The 25,333-nt window shown below is 44.2% G+C and overlaps 1 protein-coding gene across 1 annotated transcript in view; it reads right to left on the reverse strand.

The window, feature by feature from the left end:
- Positions 1–1,804: 1,804 nt before the first annotated feature.
- LOC144690133 (granzyme K-like) overlaps positions 1,805–25,333 on the reverse strand; it is a 29,341-nt gene continuing 5,812 nt past the window's right edge. The window contains exons 2-5 of the mRNA XM_078557624.1: positions 22,024–22,186; positions 14,307–14,448; positions 4,486–4,761; positions 1,805–2,116 (exon numbers count right to left, since the gene is read on the reverse strand). Coding sequence (XP_078413750.1) covers positions 1,934–2,116; positions 4,486–4,761; positions 14,307–14,448; positions 22,024–22,186 — 764 coding nt within the window. The 3' untranslated portion in view covers positions 1,805–1,933. The remainder of the gene's footprint in view (positions 2,117–4,485; positions 4,762–14,306; positions 14,449–22,023; positions 22,187–25,333) is intronic.

The raw sequence follows: 25,333 nt of genomic DNA on the forward strand, positions 1-25,333 counted from the left end.
TTGGTTGACAGGGCCCATTTTCCACCCCAGAATCCTCCATATTCATAGGATCACACTGCACAATCTTTGCACCTCCAGCATGATGCCCCCACCAAACCTATCTTCCCCCCAGTCCCCTGTCAGCATTCTGAAGAGACCATTATCTGCACGATACCCTGGTCCACTCCTCTATCGACCCCAACACCCCTTTCCCTTCCCATGGCACCTTCCCATACAATCACAGGGGTGCAACACCTGCTCTTGTACCTCATCCCTTCTTACCATCTAAGGCCTCAAGCACTCCTTCCACATGAAACAGTGATTTATTTGCTCTTTGTTCAATTTTTATATGTTGTATTTGCTGCTCACAATGCGGAATCCTCTACATTGGAGAGACTAAAGGTGGAATTTTGCCCTTGGCAGGCAGGTTTGACGGGGGCGGGTGGGGGCAGTCGGGGAGCCAATCACTGCCTGCGAGCGGGGCCAGACCACGATTTCACGCTGGCAGGCCAATGAAGGCCCACCCAGCGTGAAATACGAGTGGCAGCGTTCAGTGCTGCCTGTATGGGGTAGGGGGAAGGAGGGCGAGTAGGGCGAGTGCAAACTTCGGACATGTGTGCGATTGAGCACAGAGTTGCCTCAGGGGGATAAAGCATTTTTGTTAAAAAATGGTTTGAAAAATGTAATAAAACATGTCCCCTCATGTGACTCTGGCACATGAGCAGGAACATGTTATTAATTCAATTTTAAAACTTTAGAAAAAATTTTATTTGCTTTTGGAAACCTCATCCTGCCCGTGGATGAGGTTTCCAAAAAAAATGCAAAAGGCCATTTGGCTTTTTCACCTGTCCGCCAACCATGAGGTTGGAGGGGCAGTGAAAAGTTTAAGTTAATTTATTGTTTAATGGCCTTAACAGGCCTTTTAAATGTCGGCGGGTGCACTGATGCCCCCGCCGACCACACTATTGCGCGACTGTGCGTTGACTGTGCACACTCGGCCGACGTCAATGGGCGACATTTAACACTTGAGTAGGTCGGGCGTGTGCCTGCCCGCCGAGCTAAAGATTTTGCCCCAAATGTAACTTGGGTGACCACTTTGTGGAAGACATCTGTTTAGTCTACAAGTGTAACACCGAGCTTCTGGTTATTTGCCATTTTAATTCGCCACTTGCTCTCACACTCACATTTATGTCTTCAACCTGCAATGTACCAGTAAGGAATGACACAAGCTTGAGGAACAGCACTCGTCTTTTGATTAAGCATTTTGCAGCCTTTTGTATTCAACATTAAGTGCAACAATTTCAGACCATAAACTCTGTCCCCCGTTTTATCCTTTTTTTTTTGTCATGTGCTGGCCTGAATCCTGATTTTCATAGGGTGGATTTTATGGGGATGGATTACCCACCCCAACTTAAAAGTTGGTTGGCACCTCACTGACGTGAAATGCAGCTGCCGGGCAGCGATAATACTCAGGGGCAGTCTATATTGGTGCAGGACGTTTTGTTTCTTTGCTACAACGATTATCACTCCTATTGCCTTTTGTTCCACTTTGTCATTTAATCTCTCCTGTCACCTACCCTATCCCTGACCTCTTTTGTTCTTCCTCCCCATCCGCCATTCAATGACATAAAACCCATTACATTTCTACTTTCCTTCAATTTTGAAGAAGAGTCATTTTTGACTTGAAATGATAACTGTTTCTCTCCACAGGTCCTGCCAAACCTGAGTATTTTCAGCAGTTTTTCATTTCACAATTCATAACCCTGGCTGAGGATTTAGTTAATGAAACGTGACACATTTCACATTAAGAATTTCACATTTCAGGTTTTTATTATATTTTGTAATAAATGCTGCACAATGTACTAAAGGTATGGGTAAAAGCATGCTGGTCTTTCTCTGAGCAAAGCAATTCAGCAAGTTATTAAAGCAACACAGAATGGCAGTGAGACAATGCTCAGTAAAATCCTTCAGTCGTCATATTGTAAGTTTGGATGCCAATTATTTTCTGAATCCAGTCAAGGTATTTCTTCGATATGAGAGTGTAAATCCCAGGCTTTTTGGCAGTTGGCTTTCTAGGGCCGTATGACACAATCCCTTTGAATTTACTGTCGCATATTAAAGGACCACCTGAATCACCCTGGAAGAAAAATGAAAAGGACAATAATTAAGTGGAATTGGCTACATTTGAACCTGTTCAGTTTGCAATATATTCATGCCAAATTGACCTGTACTCAGTATTTATGCACGCGTTAAGACTTTCAAGAATGTCAGAATGTAGACATCTAGAAAACACCATTGCAATTATTCTGACTAGTACAGGAAACACCATATGCCATGATTACCTCTTCTATCCCTCCATCAAATATACTATCCAGTCATTAACCAACCCACTCTTGAATTTGTTGCTATAATCAGCTCTTACCACCTAACAGTCCATTCCTCTCTTTGTTAATGTAGTTAAAAATAAATAATTTTTACACCACCAGAAGGCTGCTTCTAGAAATAGGAAAAAAAAGGCTTTTGTTTACAAAATTGCAATTCAGTAGAAGAACTTCCTCTATGATCTGGGCTATCATGAAGCCTCCTATCTCTCTCCATTAACAATGGTTTTTGTCCACAACCATTGTGTCCCTGCATTTGCACTTTCCACAGTACCAGCAGCCTCTGAAAGCATGTAGTACTTTTAAAAATTTGCTCACAGGGTTTGGGCATCAAAACTACATCACATGTCCATCCTTAGTTGGTCTGAGAAGATGGTGAGTTTGCATTTGGGAGCAAATTATTATCTCATTTTGTGTGTTCAAACACATGCTCATAATTGAATTCAGGAGAAGGTATTTTAAGTAGAGGAAAAATTTGAAATATTCATTTAATTGCTGTCTGGAAAACATCATAAATAAACGCAAGACATACTAAAAATAAAAGTCATAACTGTTACAAACTCATCAACACTTGTCATTTCATGGAATCATAGAAACTTACAACATAGGAGGAGGTCATTTGGTCTGTTACATCTTTGAAAGAGGTCCCTAGCTGCTTTTGGCCAGTTATCCTCTAACTTCCTCAACCTCAAATAACTCTCTAACTCGCTTTCAAAATTATTCATGGAATCAGCTTTCACGATCTTTTCAGGTAGAACATTCCAGATCCCAACAACTCTCTGAATGAAAGACATTCTCCCCTCTTGATCTATTGTCAATGATTGTGAATTTATGACCTATGGCTATTGGCCTACTCATTCTACAACTATCCTCAGCAAGATCGACTATATTTGCAAGTTTCGTACTTTCTGCAAACTTTATCATGTGCCTTCCTATGCACTTTAATCTAGGTCATCTATAAATCTTAACAAGAGCAAAGGATTCAAAGCTAACCTTTGGGAATGCCATTGTAGACCACCTCCCAGTCTGAAAAACATCGCACCACTTTTTCTTCCTGTTACTAAATCAATTCCATATCCATCCTGTCACTCTCCCCTTAATCCCATGGGTTTCTAACTTCTTAACAAATCTCCTGAGAGGCACTTTTTTGAATGCCTTCTTTAAGGGTTTAAGGCTGTCTTCCCTGCTCAACTCTATGACGCTCTTCAGTAGTAGGTGTCACTTAGTCTTGGCTTGAGAGCTGAGCTGGGGCCATTTGAAACAGTTGAACCTCTGGGCCCTGCTACAAGATCAGAAACATTCCCCCGCCTCAGCAAAACATTTGTCGGAATTTTACGCTGGTGGGATTTTATGGTCACGCTGAAGGCAATGGACTTTTGAATGGCTCTCTGCATTTTATGGCTCCACGCCTGCTGAGATGGGGCTGTAAAATTCTGCCCATTAAGAATTATCTTAATTATTAAAGGGTTTTTTTTTAAGCTTTTAATCACTTACAGCCTGTAAATAAATTACTTTGAACAAAGTCACAAACAATCTAGATCACCGGACCTCTCCTATGGTGTTTCGAACCTAATACTGGAATCTAATACTGCTACCAGTGGCAGAATTTAATGGTATCCAAAACTTGGAAAGTCACGTTACTATAGCGATAAGGAACCAACTTGATACAGGGCATAGACATGAAATTCTAGAAAGTTACATGAGCTATATGAAAGATGGCTCCTCCATGATTAGTGTATCCACACATGTAACACTGCGGACCATTCACTACACATCGTTTTATCAGTTTTTAAATTAATTCTTGGGGTGTGGGTATTGCTTGCAAGGCCAGCATTTACTGCTCGTGCCTAGATGCCCTGAGAGGGTGGTGATGGTGAGCGGCCTTCTTGAAATATTTTGGCGAGTTTTATATCTATTTTGTCATAGCTGTGTGGCTTAAGACCACTTGACGGGCAGTCAAGGGTCAACCTCCATGATGAGAGCTTGGAGCTACACATAGGCCAGACCAGGTTAGGACAACATGTTTCCTTCAATAATATATGTTAATGAACCCATGGGTTTTTACAGAAATTCTAAAAGTTTCAAGGTTACTTTCACTGTTAGCAGCTAACCCAATGCCACTCACCTTGGCTGCATCTTCTCTACCTTTGCTGTCACTAGCACAGATCATGTCCTTGGTTACGACAGGTTTACGATTGTAATAATCCTTACTGTTGCATGTTTTACGATCTATCACATTTAGCATCACTTCTCGAAGTGTGTCAGATGGAGAATTAGATTTTGCAGTTCTTACTCCCCATCCTGCCACTGTACAACGTGTTCCGGGTTTCACATCTGCATCCTTATCTTTTGGTAGTTGGAGCAGTTTCACATCTTTGTTGATCTTTGCATCATTGGACAGCTGTGGTACAATAAGAATAAATTAATATTTTTGCTCCTCAAAACATGAAGATTTTACAGTATTGATCTATTCCAAAGGAGGACAGTAATTTTCTCCTTGTAAGGAACCTGCCTCAAAAATGCTTCCCTTCTTGGACTGAATACTCTGACCTGGATCAGGCAACGGTTCCATGGGCACTGACCACCCTCTGCTATGGCTCTCCAGATGTTGTTCATCATGTATGGACCGTGAAGAAAAGGAATTTGTGGAATGTTTACGAGATGGCTTTTTGGAGCAGTTTGTGGTGGAGCCCACTAGGGAACAGGCAATTCTAGATTTAGGGATGTGTAATGAGGCAGATTTGATAAGGGAGCTTAAGGTGAAGGAACCCTTAGGAGGAAGTGACCATAATATGATAGAATTTACCCTGCAATTTGAGAGGAAAATGCTGGAATCAGATGTAATGGTATTACAGTTGAATAAAGGCAACTACAGAGGCATGAGGGAGGAGCTGGCCAGAATTGACTGGGAGATGAGCCTAGCAGGAAAGACAGTGGAACAGCAATGGCAGGAGTTTCTGGGAGTAATTTGGGAGACACAGCAAAAATTCATCCCTAGGAAGAAGAAGCATACTGAAAGGAGGACGAGGCAACCATGGCTGACAAAGGAAGTCAGGGACAGCATAAAAGCTAAAGAGAAAGCATACAATGCAGCAAAGAGCAGTGGGAAACCAGGGGATTGGGAAGCCTACAAAGACCAACAGAGGACAACTTAAAAAGAAATAAGGAGAGAGAAGATTAAATATGAGGGTAAGCTAGCCAGTAATATGAGAGAAGAATGCAAAAGTTTTTTTTAGATATATAAAGGGGAAGAGAGAGGCAAAAGTGGACATTGGGCCGCTGGAAAATGACACTGGAGAAGTACTAGTGAGGAACAAAGAAATGGCGGAGGAACTGAATAGGTACTTTGCGTCAGTCTTCACAGTGGAAGACACGAGTGACATCTCCAAAGTTCAATACAGTTGGGAGGCAGAGGTGAGTATGGTGGCCATTACCAAGGAGAAGGTGCTAGGAAAACTGAAAGGTCTGAAGATGGATAAATCACCTGGACTAGATGGATTACACCCCAGAGTTCTGAAGGAGATAGCTGAAGAGATAGTGGAGGCGTTAGTGGTGATCTTTCAGGAATCACTGGAGTCAGGGAGGGCCCCAGAGGAATGGAAAATCGTTAATGTAACCCCCCTGTTTAATAAGGGAGTGAGGCAAAAGACAGGAAATTAGCCTGACCTCGGTCGTTGGTAAGATTTTAGAGTCCATTATTAAGGATGAGATTTCAGAATACTTGGAAGTGCATGGTAAAATCGGGCAAAGTCAGCATGGTTTCATCAAGGGGAGGTCATGCCTGACAAATCTGTTAGAATTCTTTGAGGAGGTAACGAGTAGGTTAGACAAAGGAGAGCCAATGGATGTTATCTACTTGGACTTCCAGAAGGCCTTTGACAAGGTCCGCACAGGAGGCTGCTCAGTAAGATAAGAGCCCATGGTGTTAGAGGCAAAGTACTAGCATGGATAGAAGATTGGCTGTCTGGCAGGAGGCAGAGAGTGGGGATAAGGGGGCCCTTCTCAGGATGGTGGCCAGTGACTAGTGGAGTTCCGCAGGGGTCAGTGTTGGGGCCACAACTTTCCACTTTATACATTAATGATCTAGATGAAGGAACTGAGGGCATCCTGGCTAAGTTTGCAGATGATACAAAGATAGGTGGAGGGACAGGTAGTATTGAGGAGGCAGGGAGGCTGCAGAAGGATTTGGACAGGTTAGGAGAATGGGCAAAGAAGTGGCAGATGGAATACAACGTGGGGAAGTGTGAGGTCATGCACTTTGGTAGGAAGAATAGAGGCATAGACTATTTTCTAAATGGGGAGAGAATTCAGGAATCTGGAGTGCAAAGGGACTTGGGAGTCCTAGTCCAGGATTCTCTTAAGGTTAACTTGCAGGTTGTGTCGGTAGTTAGGAAGGCAAATGCAATGTTGGAATTTATTTCGAGAGGACTAGAATATAAAAGCAGGGATGTGCTGATGAGGCTTTATAAGGCTCTGATCAGACCACATTTAGAATATTGTGAGCAATTTTGGGCCCCATATTCAGGAAGGATGTGCTGGCCCTGGAGAGGGTCCAGAGGAGGTTCACGAGAATGATCCCAGGAATGAAAGGCTTAACATATGAGGAACGTTTGAAGACTCTGGGTCTATACTCGATGGAGTTTAGAAGGATGAGGGGGGATCTGATTGAAACTTACAGAATACTGAAAGGCCTGGATAGACTGGACGTGGGGAAGATGTTTCTATTAGTAGGAGAGACTAGGACCCGAGGGCACAGCCTCAGAGTAAAGGGAAGACCTTTTAGAATAGAGATGAGGAGAAACTTCTTTAGCCAGAGAGTGGTGAATCTATGGGATTCATTGCCACAGAAGGCTGTGGAGGCCAGGTCATTGAGTGTATTTAAGAGGGAGATAGATAGGTTCTTGATTGGTAAGGGGATCAAAGGTTACGGGGAGAAGGCGGGAGAATGGGGTTGAGAAACTTATCAGCCATGATTGAATGGCAGAGCAGACTCGATGGGCCGAATGGCCTAATTTCTGCTCCTTTGTCTTATGGTGATGGTGGTTGTTGCTATCTGGAGTATCACAACACAGCCCAACCCAATTCTCATCAAACATCTGCAGAGCAGGAAGCACTGGCCAATCTGGAGCAGGATTCCCAGTTGATTATTTTTCAAAGGGTGCTTGAAGCCATTTATAGGTTACCAACCACTGTCCCAGCTGGCAGTAATGAACTTGAACCTGGACTGTTCCTGATCTGTATGTGTGATGTATTTAGTCTTTTCATCCACATGTATATGAATTTTAACATCAATCTTTGGCTCTCCTTTGACATTACATTTGATAGTTTGGAATATATATGATTTTCTAATTATTTTTAGAAAACCAAACACGGGATGCAGGAATCTGGGAAAAAGCATTCAATAGAATTCAATGTTGATTAAGTGCCAAGTGCTATGTTTTGGCTTAAAAAAACTTGTGGGAACTATCCAGACACAAAGCTGTGGGAGAATGGAAGGATATGGTTCACCTGGCATGACATGTCTTTGGGTAATATTGATAAAATGCTTAAAAAAGTTGATGGAATTCTAGGTCTTATCACAAGCGGTATAAAACTAAAAGCCAAGGGGTAATAATAAGTCAACATAAGACCTTGATGAGGCTTCAATTAGAGATGCAGAATTGAGCTTTTTTAAAATTCATTTTGTGGGATGTGGGCTTCGCTGGCTGGGCCAGCATTTATTGCCCCTCCCTAATTGCCCTTGGGAAGGTGTTGGTGAGCTGCCTTCTTGAACCGCTGCAGATCATGTCCACAATATAGGAAGGATATTGAGCCTTTGGAAAGGGTACAATGTGGAAACATATTATAAAACATCCAGTGGAAGAATAATAGGACGGAATTTTCCGAGCCCGTTGGCAGCAGGTGTGATAGGCGGCGTGCGCGGAAAATATGGCGTGATCTGTTTCACAACGGGAAGGCAGGTCATGATTGTCTGCTCAGCCCGCCGACGGCAGGTCACGTTTCCTGCCATAGGTCAGTGGGGAGCTAATTGTAATACATTAGCATATAACTAAAAGGTCATCCCACCAGGCTCTTGGAACCCCGCTGTATCGTCCGTCCACGTTGGCGGGAAAGCACACCGATGTGTTTCACAACAGCACGCAGGCGACGTGCACTTGGCGGCCTTCACTTTGGGGGAACTGAGGCGAGTGAGCAGCGGCGTTCTCCACAGCTCGTCCATTGTTTACAGGCCACAGGGTAGCTGGGGGGCGGGGGCAACTGATGCCTGGCCCCGGAGGCAATTGCTGGGGGTGGGGTTGTTGGGGGTAGTGTCCGGGTGAAAGTGCTGGCCAGCCTCGGAGATGACCATTGTCGGTGGGGGGGGGGGTCGAGTGCTGCCCTGGTGCTGCATCCGCGCACAGGTGATCGAGATGGAGGGGGAGGGTAAGCGAAGGAAATGGCCACGCATTAGGGACACCTGTATAAACTGACCATGCCTTTGCAACTAAGACAGATCAGGCACAGTGATATGATTGGGGTCGGGCTCCTAGCCTGCCCACTCATACAAGCAATGCAGAGGCATCGAAGAATCACCAAGCTCTCCATACCTTACCACCCCCCCGCCCCCCGTCCCCACTACCACCCCACCACCCCTCTGGCACCGACTTCGAGAACACTACCACTTTATTGGACTGCGGAGCAGTTGGACTGCACACGTTGTACAATCTCCTTGCCAACGCTGGCCATGTTGCAGTCACTGCTGGAGGTGCTCACAGCCCCTTGCAATCTCAGCATCCTGGTTTGGACCAATGTCCGCCATGTCGCAGGCTGACAGGGCAGCCATGCAGCGCACTCATCTCTGGCCATCCAAGGGGTGACCAGCACTCTCCGGGAAGCATTAAGGGGTGGTCACACAGGGTCAGGAAAGGTGCTAAGTACACCTATGATAACCACGTCTCTCTCTCTTTCATGCTGCAGGAGGACCACGTCAGGATCGTGGATCTTGGTGACCTAGCTGTATGCCTGATGGCCAACAGAGACCATAGAAGATGGAGGAGAAAGCAACTGAGGCTCCTGGCTGCGCAAAGACAGGAGCAGCAACCTCATGAAGAAGGGGCAACAGGGCTCCCGCACACGCTGCCCAGGAGTGACAGTGAGCCATGGCTGGTCGGCGCCTAGCGACACCCAGGGTCCATAGATGCCGCCTGCCATTCCTGCAGATGACTGAGAGCCAGTGTCGCTGACGACTGCGCATGTCTAGGGACTTGGTGACTCACATCTACCACTTACTGCAGGACTTGGTGCCAAGGGGACATTGGGAGCATCCACTGCCAGTGGCTATGAAAGTGACCACAGCGCTTAATTTCTGTGCCAGTGGCTCCTTTCAGTACTCCACAGGTGACCTCTGTGGGATTTCACAAGCCACCACCCACAAATATATCCATGAGGTCATGGATGCCATCTTCTCCATGGCGCACAACTTCGTGCATTGCACCCGGGACTGGAACAGCCAGGATGCAAGGGCCATTGGATTCGCCCTGATCTCGGGATTCCCACAGATGCAGGGTGCGATTGACTGAACTCATGTGGTGCTCAGGTCTCTGTTGCTGAACTCAGTGGATTTCATCAACCACAAGGGCTTCCACTCACTGAACGTGCAGCTGGTATGCGACCACCAGAAATGCATCCTGCAGGTGTGCACAAGGCCTACATCCTGAGTTGCTCACATATCCCTGCAGTCTTCCAGGGTCCACAGAAGCTGCAGGGTTGGCTCCTTGGGGACAAGGGCTACCCGCAGAGGCCGAGGCTGATGACACCGTGTGGTGGCCTCAGACTGCAGCAGAGCGACGCTATAATGAGGCTCATGCAGCAGCTCGCAACTTGATGGAGTAGACCATTGGGATGCTGAAGACACGGTTCTGGTGCCTGGACCGGTCTGGGGGAGCTCTGTAATACAGCCCGCAGAGGGTGTCACGCATCATCATCACCGTCTGCTGCGCCCTTTACAACCTGGCGCTGCAACGGGGAAAGGAGCTGCATGTCTCCTCCAATGAGGAGAACACCTCCCCCCACCACCCGCACAGGCAGCACTCAGCGCCGCCGCTCACAGATCATGCTGGGCAGGCCTTAATTGGCCCGCCAGCATGAAATTGCGGTGCGCTGTCTAACGCGGGCAGCAGTCAGCTTCCTGACCGCCCCCGCCAATCCCGCAGGCCAAGGGCAAAATTCTGCCCATAGAAACTCTTACTTTGTGTTTTTATGTTTCTGTCTAGCTTTCTTTCGTGCTCTAACTTTTCTCTCCTTATTAATCTTTTAGTCATCCTTTGCTGTTCCTTATATTCTGTCCTATCTTCTGGCCTTCCACCTATCTTGGCATAATTATATACTTTTTCTTTAAGTTTGATACATCTTTAAACTTTCCAGTTAATCACGGATGGTGTGTCCGAACCTAGGGCTTTTTCTTATTCGTTGGAATGTATCTATTTGGTGTATTCTGAAATATCCCCCTAAATGTTTGCCACAGCATCTCTATTGACCAATCCCTTTGCCTAATTTGCCAATTCACTTTATTGGGCCTTGGTATAAAACTGCACTAAGAAGCATCACAAATTTTCTTGATCTTTGGCACTGAAGTCAGTATAATGCCATACCTAATGATGTTGCACTGAAAACTTTGTGGAAATTCCATGATGGGGCTGTGCTGACATGAGTTAGTTTGGTTAAATGATCTGTTCTGTGCTGTAAGTTCTAAATATTTCTACAATTCTGTGAGGAAGCCCTGATAGCAATCATTGGAGCAGAGCAAGAGATCCTATAATGCCTCTCTTCTTGCATCTTGGTCTCATCCATACTGCAGCTCTTCTTCCGCTAATCCTCTCCCAGCATCAGAATATCCTTCTCGCTCCCTATTCTCTTTCCTGAACAACTCTTTCTTTTCAAACGGATTTTGATTGCTTCTTCCTTTTCCCTTATTGAATGGTGGAGCAGGCTCAAAGGGCCAAATGGCCTACTCCTGCTCCTATATTCCTATGTTCCTTAGCCCTGGAAAGCTGTTACTCCTTCTTTCTATCACCCTCAATTGTTTCCAAAACAAACTCAATCTGTCCTTTTCTCTTCCCAAATCACCTTCTCCCCTGAGTAGCACAAGGTCTGCTGCCAAGAGGGAGTCAGAGGTCATTGGGCAGGGCGTCAGTGGAAATATCTACAAAGCACCCTGAATAGCAGTAAGAACCTTAAAGAGCAAAGCTCCCCTCTACTTGGGCCCCTTCCTCCATTTGAGAACATCGACATCTTTGCTGCCACCAAAACAGTCCTGAGGAGTGGTGGTAACCGGGTGAAAAGCAGTGAAGTGCAATAGGTGGCTTGGTCATGTTCCCTTCCAGAATCCTTTGCACTGGGTGGGAAGGGGGTGACCAGCAATGATCTTGGAATGAGTAATGGAGAGAAATTTAAGTCAGGGTGGGAATGTGACAGAGAACCACAAAGAGAGAGAGAGACAAGAATTTTCATTGCTAACCAGTCATGGAGATTGTGTTATTGAAGAATTTTCTGATTATGAGCATAGCCAAACTAATTTAAAGATTTTAAACTACATGATTGATAAACAAAGAAAGTAAAATTCTTAAATGGAAAGATGAAAATCAGAGGCTTATCCGATAAGCAAGAAAAAAAAAAACAATATGGGCCCAAAGAAAATATGAATGTATGCCATATTCCTTCTCTGAATTCCCTTTTATGTATAAAGATTAAAGTTATGAAGCCACTAAACCATCATATATGCACATTAGGCACAGGAAGTTGGAGAAAATTCAATAATGGAAACTTTAACATGGCATTTTTATACTGCCAAAATGTTGATAACATTGAGGAGAAATACAGAAAACACTTAAAATATCACCATAAAACACCATAAATATTTTGGGCATAAATTCATATCTTGCTCGAAACAACTGGAATTGCGGGAAGCTCTCGTTCTCGAGTCTTTTGCGTGAGGGTGAAACTATGTTAATGAGCAGCAGAGGGCTGTGATGGAAGTTTTTCAGTTTCATTGTAAAAGCTGAAAGTAACAAGTCCAGTTTATAAACTGTAGCACATTTGCACAAATTTTCTTAACATTCGGAACTGAAAATTGACGTAACGCCATAGTTACATTGTTGTTGCACTGAAAAATGTAAGCAAATAGCGGGAAATGCTGTCATGGACTGGTTAGGCTGAATGGCCTGTTTCCATGTTGTAACTTCCAAATATTTCTACAATCTTGCTAAGGGAGCCCTGATAGCAATCCTAGCAGCAGAGCAAGAGGTCTTGGAACTTGTTTATTCTTGCATTTTGTTCTCTTCTATGCTTTAGCATTGTCTCTCCCTCCACCATTCTTCTCTCAGCAACAGAGTACCCTTCTCTCTCCCTGCTCAACAGCATTTTTCTCTCTTTTTTTCCCTGTTTGCCTCTTTATTTTCCCCTAACCCCTAAAAAGCGTTCACTCTTTCTTTCCATCATCTCTCAATTGTTTGCAACCAAAAGAACCTCAACCTGTCTTTTCGTCTTCCCCCCCATTTCCTTGGCTCGTCATGGCAGAAATCCTGCTGCCAAGAATGAGCCAAAGAATATTGGGAAGGTCTTCAGTGAGAATGAATGACAACCCAGAATGGCAACAAGAATCTTAAAGGGGAAAATTGCTTCTGCCTTCACGGAGCTCTCTCACAGCGCTCAACTGCACTAGTGGTGACATCATCACCCACCCTCTTCCTGCCTCCATCTGGCAGCGCTGAGCTTTTCAGCTGGCCAGCCAGCGTGAAATTGTAGTCGGAGTCCGATTGCGGTTGGCGGTCTGTATCCCGGCCGATCCCGGGCCCGCCGATTGCACCCGCCCACCAAAGGTAAAATTCAGGTCCATGTTATTTAAGAATCTTTTGGTAGACTGTCTTTAGGAGCATAGCTAAATTAGTTGAAAGATTTTTTAGCAATATGATTATAAAAGAAGTAAACAGGAAATAAAATTTACCAAAATGAAAGGTGTCAAACCGAAGCTTAACCAATGAGCAAGAAAATCAGTCAGAATGATTATTGCGTGGATGGTGATAAGATGCTCAAGATGAACACAAAAGACTCCATTGTAAAGGTTCTTTTCCTTCTTGCTACCTAACTCTTTCTTCACTGATTCTAGGAATCCTGTGATGAATAACTCACCTCCTGACTCCCCAAAGCCTGTCCACCATCTACAAGGTACAAGTCAGGAGTGTGATGGAATACTCCCCACTGGCCTGGATGAGTGCAGCTCTAACAACGGTCAAGAAGCTTGATTGGCACCACATCCACAAACAATCACTCACTCCACCATTGATGCACAGTAGCTGCAGTGTGTACCATCTACAAGATGCACTGCAGGAATTCACCAAGGCTCCTTACACAGCATCTTTCAAACCCATGACCACAACTATCTAGAAGGACAGGGCAGCAGATAGATGGGACCACCACCACCACCTGGAAGTTCCCCTCCAAGATACTCATCATCCTGACTTGGAAATATATCGCCGTTCCTTCACTGTCACTGGGTCAAAATCCTGGAACTCCCTTCCTAACAGCACTGTGGATGTACCTACACCACATGGACTGCAGCTCCCCACCACCTTCTCAAGGGCAATTAGGGATGGGCATTAAATGCTGGCCCAGCCAACGAAGCCCACATCCCGTGAATGAAAAAAAAAATTCTGTTGATTTCACCTCAGAGTTACATGACATTGCATAGCAAATACTGTAATCTTGTGTGTGCCCGAGTCTCAATCTTTGGCAGTATGTGAACCAACAAAACTATTGGTGGACCTCACTAATTTTTTTTCGTAAGCTTTAGTCAAAGAGATTGAAGAGGTAAAGCTGTTATTTTTCTGTGAAATAAAAAACTTCTGTCTTTCTAAATTACAAGTTTCAAACGCCACGAACAAACCAGAATGAAAGAAATAAAATTCATACTTCAAGTAGCATGATGTCATTTTCTTTAGTTTTCTTGTTAAACTGTGGATGGGGGTGTTGCTCCTTGACCTGAAGTTTTTGTTGACTCTTCTCATTCCGTGAAAGAGAATGTGCTCCAAGAACTACTCGAATAGACCCTTTCCTGCATTTCATCAGAGAGATAATTATCCTTTGCTTCCATTAAAGACAGCAATTTTCAGAAATTTGTCAATCAAAGAACAATCAAGATCACAAACAGTGTTAAAAATATCAAGCTGAGCAAAATTAACCAAGTCCCTTACTATTTACTATTGTTTACATTCCCAATCAAACAATTCAGGAAAAGGCCACTCGATTCAACTGGTCTATGCCAGTGTTAATGCTCCACATGAACTTGCTCCCACTCTTTCTCTCCTCTCCCTGCTTCCATATACTCCCTATACCCTTCTCCTCCATGAATGCAAAGCTTCTGTATTTCATGCCAAGTACAGGAATGCAGATTAGCATATTAAGAAAAGCACAAATTATGGGAAATCAATAGCAGCTCAGTCAATATCTGTAAAGTTGGCATTTTAATGGAATATGCTGACTGATCTGTTCATCTATTCATCTGTTCTGCATTTTTAGAATTTTACCCCAGATTTCCATTCACTGCATCTTTTCTTCTGATCTCTAGTATAAGTGCAGTAGTTTAGTTATTTATAAAGAAAAGTGCAGACAGATGGAGGTGTGGCTTTTAACTGGCGGATGAAAATGAAATTCAAAACATTTGAAAAATATTTATTCTAGAAAATCTAAGTGAGGTTAAACACCTGTCGGGGAGCAGTTCCAGTCATTGACTATGTAAAGTTTGCAAGATCAGGTGGTCATTCCTTAGTGCCTGTGCCACTGGTGCTCTCCCACTGCATTAGAGGCACATTTAAGTACCTGCCATTCTACAGAGGCTACATACTGTAGAAGAGTGGCCAACAACAGGGTTACTGGGGGGCAGGGCAGAACTAGGAACCCATCCCTCTGAAAGGTCGCACCAGTGCTCCAATGCCCCTTTCTAAATAGGTTTCAGCTAAATAATATTGACAAATGTCCTTTTTGTTCTGTGACCTGGACTCTCAGATGGGTCACACATGCCATTTGGTGGATGGTGAGGTGCACAGTTGTTCACACTGATGGATCACAGAAACTCCCAGTGCGCAGAGTCAACATCCTCCTACCTCACAGGCCTTGCAAAAAGCAAACAGATGTTCTATCCATTACACGGCCCCACAGTATCTCCAACATGAAGCCCAATATATCCAGGTCCTAAGTCTATTTCTGGCTCTCCATGTGCACTCCTAGTGAAGGGTTGCAGACGTTCTACCCTCGTATGCTCAGTTCTGCTCTGGCCAATTTTCTAACTGCACGCTACTGTCAGGGACCCTTACTTATGTTTTCTTGATACTTGCAGCTTGCAGTAAGGCTCCCCACCAGGAGGACATATTCAGAAAATCAGCCTTATTGAATACTTATTGACAGGCTTTAATTTGATAAGAGGAATGTTGTCACCGGAGCATGAAATCGTATAAGTTATCAAAACTTAGATTTCTCTACATTTGTTTTGTTTCTCCTGCAAGTACTCAGGATGTTATTAAAGTAATCCTGTTTCTTACAATGTTGACATGTGAGAACATGGTGAGCTCATTGTTTGGACCTGCAGGGATAGAACTAATATTAAGGACAATAATTCCTGCCACTTGGACCCATATAATCCTGCAAGCCAATGATCTAACAGGCATGTTCCTTCTAGCTGGGCAAGCAGTGGGGGACAGAAATACTCTTGAGGGCACAGCCTTGGGTTTGCATTGATATCAGATGACTGGCTGATCAAATAAAATCATGCACACAACCAGATTACCATATTTTTTGCCATCTAACAACCAGGTCATCTATGTGTGGTATAAGGGTCTGGCACATATAGAGTTAATGTGGGACTAAGTACAGTACCGCCCACACAGTGCTGTAAGAAGGCACATGACCCAGGTCCAGGGGCAGTGCTGTGTTGAGCAGAGACACGTGTAGACCTAAGCATGGTGAAAATTCCTAGCTTGTACCTTTACTGCATGTGTTAATAGTTCTAGTAGTTAATAAAGGCTTGCTGTTATGGAAGAATAGGGATACTTCATTAAGACATACCAACCTGATACCAACACCCCAAAACATGTTGGCAGCTAGAGGATAAATACCCAGAAACTTGCCAAAATGCAGAGACAAGCCAATATGCTAGAAGACTGAGAAAATTACAACAAAGCATTCTGACCTAAAAGAAGATCCAGGAGAGGCAGAGGGAAAATCACAGAGCTCCAGAGAAAGGCTTGGAAGCTGAAGGCAGAGTTTTAAAAATTTCTTACTGCAACAGGAGACTCCATTGAACCTCCCTTTGGAAGTCCAAATTCAGAGTGCAGAGTTGGAAGAACCTGCAAGGATGAGCTAAATCTTTTAAAATCCCAGGTTGCAGCAAGTTCTGAGATATCTTTAAATAATTCAGTGTCAGAAGTGCTGTTTGAAACAGAAACATTACGAAAAACTGGTCCCTGAGTCAGAGCCTTAACACTAAGCACTGAAGTCCGAGCACTGTGAGAGAGCTCCCTGAAGGCAGATGGCTGCCTCAGGGAGCTGCAGACCTGCAAATGATTTAATAAGGGTTTAAAAAGCTGCCAAAAAATGTCCATGCATCACAATCAAGCCCCTGAAAATATATGTCATACAAATGCTGTCCACAGATTTAAAAAATTTTTTATTTCATAACAGAAACCTCATTCTGCTCTTGGATGATGTTTAATGAAAAATACAAAGGCTGCCTGGCCGATTTACCCGTCTGCCAACTGTAAGGTTGGACGGGCCATGAAAAATCGGAGACAATTGCACCATTAATGGGCTTAATTGCCCTCTTAATTGTTGGCTGGTGTGCTTCCGACTTTGGTGCGTGCCCGCCGAGCGAAATGTAGCACGAGTGTGCAATGACACTCGCCCGACATTATCTTGCGCAATTTTGTGCCCAATCGGGTCGGGTGTGTGCCCGCCCTTGGGACGTAAAATTCCGCCCATGATCTCTCTAAACATTTAACAATCTGCTTCTTGTCGTGTCATTACACCTTCCCTCGACACTGTTCCACACAGGCTCTGGCTTGAGAGTTGAAGATCTCCAGATCTTCAGGGCTGCATGGTACTGATAGTAGAGGGAATTCTCAGAGATCTTTCGCCATTTGGAAAGCTCTCAACAGTCACAGTCAGAATTTGTTTGGCCAATAAAAAAATTTGGGACTTTGGAGGAAAATATTCTTAAGATACAGCATCGCTTCAGGTTTGAATGAAAAGTTAGAAGACCTGCAAGCAAAGGAAGACTAAACCCTGGAAAAGGCAATCCAGATAGACAGTCAGAACTTTTGTGAGCAGCACAGGACAATCTTAATAGGAGAGAGTAAAACATGGTGCAGAGGCCAACCCTCAGTTCAGCTAGTTAAGCCACAGAGACACCAAGTCAAGGAAAGCAATGGCGTGACCAAGGGGCCAGCAGAACGACCATGTTAGCGCTGTGGAGTGAAGCGCCCTCGCAAGCGAGATCAATATCTTGCAAGTGCAGCCCAATGTTTTCAATGTAACAGGAATGGAAAATATGGCAAACTGTGCAAGGCAAAAACTCCGAAATGCACGGAAGGCCTAAAGATTATCCATAAGGTCGAGACTGCAAACACAGAAGACAGAGCCATGAGGTCAACGATCTTTGTTTCTCAGTTTGGAATGCAGACATTTCTGTCAATGGCCATCCGAGAAATTTTAAATTAGATACAGCAGCCAGCGTGACAGTTCTGTCAGACAAAGAACCGTGGCTGGCAACCCAACGGCTGATGCCACCCAAGACACCTCTGTACACAGCAGGAGGATTATAACTGCCGGTGAAAGGCACCCTGCAGGTGACACTGAGGTGTAAGGGCAAAGCAATCCGAGAGTCTCTGTCCATCGTCCATAACCAGGTCTGCTCACTATTAAGCTGCAACACCAGTGTTGAGCAGAACCTCCTACATGAGATTGATGAGGTCAGCCAGCAAGGGCCTGGCTGCAAATACAAAAGTGAGTTCCTGAAGCTCTTTGCAGGTCTGGGGCATCTGGAAAACGCCTACAGGATCACACAGAGAGAATGCTAAACCTGTGTACCTTTTCACCCCACTCTCTCAAGAAGGACGTACAGCAGCAGCTGGATGAAATTACAAACATGGGAGTCATCTCCACAGCCACACAACCGACCGCATAGTGCTCCTGAATGGCCCCAGTCCCAAAACCGAATGGTCCCTCTGAATTTGCGCTGACCTGACCCAGCTTAACAAGGCCGTAGCCAGAGAAGTCCATCCCATGTCCTCAGCAGGCGAAAGCCTGACTAAACTCTAAGACCACGGTATTTTCAAAACTGGATTCAAACAGCAGATTCTGGCAACTTCCTCTTGATGAGGAGCCCTGGCCTCTGACAACATTTATTACCCTCTTCGGCAGATTCTGCTTCAACCGCCTGCTGTTTGGAATCACGTCAGTTTCAGAAATATTCCAATGAATGATGCTGGCCATTTTACAGGCCTTCAAGGGGTCATTTGCCACATGGACAATGTCTTGGTTCATAGTGCAACAGTGGAGGGACATGACAAAGACTCACAGCTGTCTTACAGCACCTGCAGGAAGCAGGGCTGATGCTGAACGACAAGTGCGAGTTTTCCAAAACATCAGTTTAATCCCTGGGCCACATCTTCAGCAACAAAGGCATCACGGCAGACCCACAAAAATCCAAGGCTATCAGCAAGTTCCCCACCCCATCCTCAGTCCTTGACCTCCAGCATTTCCTGGGATGGTGAACCAACTGGCAAAGATTTTACCGAATTTGGCACAGATCACAGAACCCTTGAGGCACTTAAGAAAGGCCAAGCATGGTGCTGGGACTCACATCAAGAGCAAGCATTCACTCGCATTAAGACAATGCTGCTTTCCATTAACTTTCTGGCCCACTACGACCCAGCCCTGCCCACTACCATATCAGCAGATACTTCATCCACAGACCTTGGAGTGGCCCTGTTTCAGGAACATCTGGATGGAAGTCACCAACTGGCATACTACATTTCCCGAGGACTGTTGGACATGTAGTCGAGATACACTGTCATAGAAAAGAAAGCCTTCGCAGTCACATGGGCATGCAAGATGGTTTCTGACTACATCATTGGCCTCAAGGTCACAATTGAAATGGAGCACAAATCACTGGTCTCCTTATTGGATGAGAAGGAGCTGGAAAAGATGCCTCCCAGAATCCAGTAGTTTTGCTTATGCCTCATAAGGTTCGCCTATGAGACAATTTATGTCCAAGGTAAAAACCAGACAACAGCAGGCACACTTTCAAGGGCCACAGTGGGCCTCCCAACAAAACAGGATGTCTTTGTTGAAGAAGTGGAAGCCTACACCCAATTAATGAAGAGGCATTTGCTAGCGACCACACGTAAACTCCAACAGATCCATCAGGAGTAAATGTGCGATGAGGAATATGCTTATATCTGCAAAAACGGCCGACAAGGATGGCGTCAACAGAGACTGAATGGAAGGACCACAAAAACTTGGTTCAAGCAACAGAAGCACTTCACGGTTATTGATGACCACCTGGTCTACATCGAACAGCTGGTCACCCAGTCTATCTGTTGGCCAGAGATCCTTCAAAAAAATACACCAGGGCCATCTGGGCATCACCAAGTGCAGAGCATGGGCCCAATCTGCTGTCAGGTGCCAGGCATCTCCAAGGCGATCGAAGAGACCAACGGGAATTGCCAGGTTTGCGCGTTGCACAGGCAGGACCAAAGGGAGCCCCTCATCCACACACAATTCCCTAACAGGCCTTGGGAAAGGCTGGGCATCAACCTGTTTGTCTTCAACAGCAAATCGTTCCTTATAGTGGCGGATTACTTCTCCAGATGGGTGGAGGCGAAGCAACTACATGCGACTAACACAGAAGCAGTAATTAAGGCGCCAAAAGAGATGTTTGCAAGCTACAGCATTCCAGATTAGTTTGTGTCTGATAACAGCCCACAGTTTTCCATTAAATGCTTTGCACAGTACACCACCTCTTACAGCTTTTGCCAACGCACCAGTTTGTCATGATTGCCATAGCCAAATGGAGAAGCTGAAAGAGGGGTCCGTACAGTAAATGCCCTCCTGAAGAAGAATGAGGACTTTCCCACAGCACTGCTCACATGCAGGTCTACCTCCTTACAATGTGGCCTGTACCCATCTGAACTGCTGATGGACAGGAAACTCTGCACACAACTTCCAATCCTGCTGAAAAAGTTAATGCCAGGGTTGGTTATCAAGGATTACCTGGACACCCAATCACAAAAGCAGTGCCAGAGGGGAAGGGGTGGTGAAGTGGTATTGTCACTGGACTGGTAATCCAGAGACCCAGGGTAATGCTCTGGGGACCCGGATTCAAATCCCACCACGGCCGATAGTGGAATTTGAATTCAATAATATCTGGAATTAAGAACCTAATGATGACCACAAAACCATTGTTGATTATCATAAAAAACCCATCTGGTTCACTAATGCCCTTTAGGGAAGGAAATCTGCTGTTCTTACATGGTCTGACTTACTTGTGGCTCTGGAGTCACAGAAGCGTGGTTGACTCTTAAAAATGCCCTCTGGGATGGGCAATAAATGCTGGCCTAGCAAGTAACACCCACATCCCACGAACGAATAAAAAAGGTCATACAGAAGGCAGTGTACCAGACGCTTACCACAACTACGCATTGGTGACATGGTGAATTAAAGACTCTGAGAGAGAAGGTACTGTCATTAAAAAAAGAGGACTAACCTCTAAAAGAGGACTAACATGGGCATGATCAGGCAAAACAGGAGGAGTCTCTATCCCTTGACTGAACACTCCCACTGCACAGTGGGGAGATATTGACAAAGGTACCAAGATGCTAGACCAGCAGGAAGAACCAGCAATAACAGAGCCTACCACTCCTCTGACAGAACTGCAAATGAGATTTAGAAGGGTTATAAGGTCTCCTGACCGCCTGAACCTTTAAATTCAAGGACTTTAAGAGGGGAGATGGGGTAGTGATTATGTAGCAATGGTGAGAATGTAGTAACAACTGTGTGAATGTATGGGACTGATGACAATGTAAGACATGAAGTAAACTGGTATAACTCCAAATGCATTGGATAAAGACTAGGGGGAGATGTAGTATAAGGGTCTGGCATATACAGGGTTAATGCGGGACTGAGTACAGTACCGTCCACACAGTGATGTAAGAAGGCACATGATCCAGACCCAGGGGTCAGTGTGGTGCTGAGCAGAGATGTGTGGAGACCTAAGCATGGAGACAGGTCTTAGCTTGTACTCTCTACTGCACATGTGTAAATAGTTCTCGTAGTTAATAAAGACTTACTGTTAACTTATGGAAGACTACAGAGGCTTCTTTAAGGAATACGGACCTGTAACCAACACCCCATTATACTATGAAAGTAAATAATTAGACTTTTTATCATTTCAAAGATTATAAAAACAGGAATATATCTCAATAACCCATGGTGCTTTATGTAACATTAATGGTATGGCTATAGTGTTTGAAAGTAATTATTTTATATGGGTTAGTTGTGGGAGTTAAACTGTTTGTAACCTAGAGTTAATAGCCACAGTAATATTTCATTAATACATGTACACACTATAACTTACGATTGACAGTGTGCTGCAGTCAGTACCCATCCACTTCTGATCAAAGCTCCTCCACAATAATGTGTATTGCTCTTCTTTCCACATTCATCTTTTTGGATAGATACCATATAAGGTTTTGAATGGGGTTCAACTTCATGGCCTCCAATAATTTCCACACCATGATCTGTATTAAAAAAAAAGATATTGAAAGGCTATTTGATCATTTGAAATGGATATTGAATCACTATAGTAAGATCATGATATAGGTGAATATGGAGGTAATCCTATATTTAAATTTAACATGATTTTATCTAACTTGTAATGTAAATGAAGTATTCTAATGAAGGTGAAGTGAGAGTGACTGCTCTTGACATCAAGGCAGCAACTGACTGAATGTGGCATCAAGGAATCCTAGTAAAATTGAAGTCAATCTGGGTCAGGCTGAAAACTCTTCACTGGCTGCAGTCAGACCTAGCATAAAAGAAGATGATTGTCATTGTTGGAGGCTTATCACCTTGACCCCAAGCCATCAATGCAGGAGTTCATCAGGATGATGTCCTAGGTCCAACCATTTTCAGTTACTTCATCAAAGGCATTCTCTCCTTGATAGGGTCAGATGTGGGGGTGTTTGACAATAATTGCACGATTTTCAGTTTCACTCCAGTTCCTCTGATAATGAAGCAGTCAGTGACTACATGCAGCAAGCCTTGGCCATCTTCCAGGCTTGGGCTGTTAAATGGCAAGTAACTTTCTTGTCATGGAGCACTGGGTGGTGACCATTTCCATAAGTGAGAATCTAACTATTATATCTTTCATTGACAGTCAATGACGTTACCATCCTCATATCCCCCATCTTCAGCATCCTGGGGTCACCATTGACCCGAAATTAACTGGACCAGCTTGTCAGGAAGATACAATAAATTCCAATAACATTATGATAATTATTACAAGTTAGAAATTGTGTTTGTGTGTGTGTGTGTATGTGTGTGAGACTTAATTGAATTAGAAACAGCTGGTCTGGAGGCTTTGGCGTATCAAGAAGAGAAGCTAGGTTTCAAATTTTAAATAGGTAGACTTGGCTGGAGTTTTAGAATGTGAGGTGTAAAGGGAACATTTACATTTTTAGATAAATTAGAGTAGTGAATTTCAAAGAGGCAGTAAGGTGTTACACCTAACCAACAGAGGCAAAGCCAAACAGTGTGTTTATTTTTCCCAAAGCTTCCTGATAAAATTGACTATGAAAGATTTTTATTATTAGAAAGGTAGAGTTGAAAAGACCTATCGAAATAGTAGGATTTACATTGAAAAGGGAGAAATCTGTAAAAAGGGAACGAGGTTATGTGTAAGGGGCAGGCATTTTAAGAGCTAACACAAGTGTGAAAAGCCTCAAGTTGCTGTCTACAAGGAACCAAAGCTGAGGAAAACTCTCTTTGAATTTGACTGTCCAGGGTGTGTGCTTTGCCTGGGTCTGTTTAAATCTGTGTGTTTTACTGTTGCCTTAACGGATGTGCAACTGGGAGTGAGGTTAATTAGGGCATTTAGGAGTTATTATAGTAGTAATTCATAGACATATGTATGTGCTTAAAATCTTTTTCTTTTATTAAAAAACGTTTAATTTAGTTTTGTAAAAAACCTCTATGCCTTGGTGGCCTTCCTTTTACTAAATTCAAAGCCTGCATCTTGAAACGACTACAAATTGCAAGTAGTTGCGGCAGCTGCTTCAAGTTTCCCTCTGGGATTTGAGCAGCTTGGCATTTACCATCCGCTTGCCATAACACAGCTACACAAATATTGTGACTACAAGAACAGGTCAGAGATTGGGTATTTTGTGGTAAGTGACTCATCTCACCTTTCTACCACCCTCAAGGCATAAATCAAGCAGTTGATGGAATATCTTCCACTTGCCTGAATGAGTGCAGCTCCAAAATCACTCGAGAAGCTCAACATCATCCATGACAAAGCACATCACATGATTCGCATTCCAACTACCACATTAAACATTCACTCCCTCCACCAGTGGTGCAGACTGGCTACAAGATGTACTGCAGTAACTCGTAATGGCTTCTTTGACAGCACTGCCCAAACACATGACCTAGACCATGGCTAGGGAAGCTTATTTACCTGAAGAGCCTTTTTAAAAAAAAGGCCTGAGACACATATTCAGAGCTGCAAGACAAATATTTGGCATTTCTAAACCAAATACCTGACAAATTATTAAGTGTCTCAGGTACAATGTATAATTTGCATATATCATGAAGAAAATACATGCATTGAATCTTGTCAGTAAAGTCATATTTGAAACAAACCGCAACTTAAGATGCATAGAACTAACAGCTTTTATGGCTATTGATTCTCAAGATAAAAATAGATTATAATAACACATTCAGAATAATTTATTATCTCAGGTATGTTAGAAATGATAAGGGTAGCAACCATAAAACCTGTACCTCGAATCAAAGGCAATATTCCTACCCATGGTGCAGCTATACCATACAAACAGGTTCATTTAGAGCATCATGATGTTTTCTGTTGAAATAATCATTTGAAACTGTAAAACTCAGTATAATGATTAACCTTTTATCCTGACAATAAAAGCACGACTTATTTTCCTTGATTTTGTTTATTTTATGTAGTTTCATGTTAATGTGATCCAACTGGAGAAGGTTGGGAGCCACAAATGAGGTATTGAGGAGCTACAAATGGCTCCAGAGATGTAGGTTACAGATCCCTGACTTAGACCATCTTACAGGTTATTGGTCCCCCCCCCATTGAAGGGAAAATGAGTAAAAACCAGGGAATAAGAATACTGGTTCTGAACTGGTCTTGTATACCTTAAAATGGAGCACCAGTAAAGTCTGGGAAATAAGAGTACTGGTGTGAACTGTTTTCCCCTTCTGGGCTGCGGGGAGAGGCTTCTGGGGCCATGGGGAGGACTGGCCGTTGGGTTCTGGCAGGAGAGGCTGCCAGGGCCATGGGGAAGACAGGCTGCTGGGGTCTGGGAGGAGAGGCTGCCAGGGCCTGGCATGAGACGCTCGCTGCCAGGCCTGGGGGTGAGATGCTGCGGGGCCCAGTGTTGATGGGGTGGAGGCGGGGGGGGTGGGGGGGGGGGGGGGGGGGGTGGTGTTGGGGGAGTGGGGTAGAGTGGGAAAGAGGCTGGCTGATGTGCGAGAGAGAGAGTGTGTGTGTGAGCATGTGAGGGAGAGAAAGTGTGAGAAAGTGAGTGAGTGTGCGTGAGAGAGAGAGTCTGTGTGTGTGTGTACGCGTATGTGAGTGTGAGAGAATGAGTCTGTGTGCGTGTATGTGAGTGACAGAGAGAGTGAGTGTGTGCGTG

This window comes from Cetorhinus maximus, chromosome 1 (genome assembly GCF_964194155.1).
Source record: "Cetorhinus maximus chromosome 1, sCetMax3.hap1.1, whole genome shotgun sequence".
In the NCBI taxonomy this organism is placed as follows: Eukaryota; Metazoa; Chordata; class Chondrichthyes; order Lamniformes; family Cetorhinidae; genus Cetorhinus; species Cetorhinus maximus.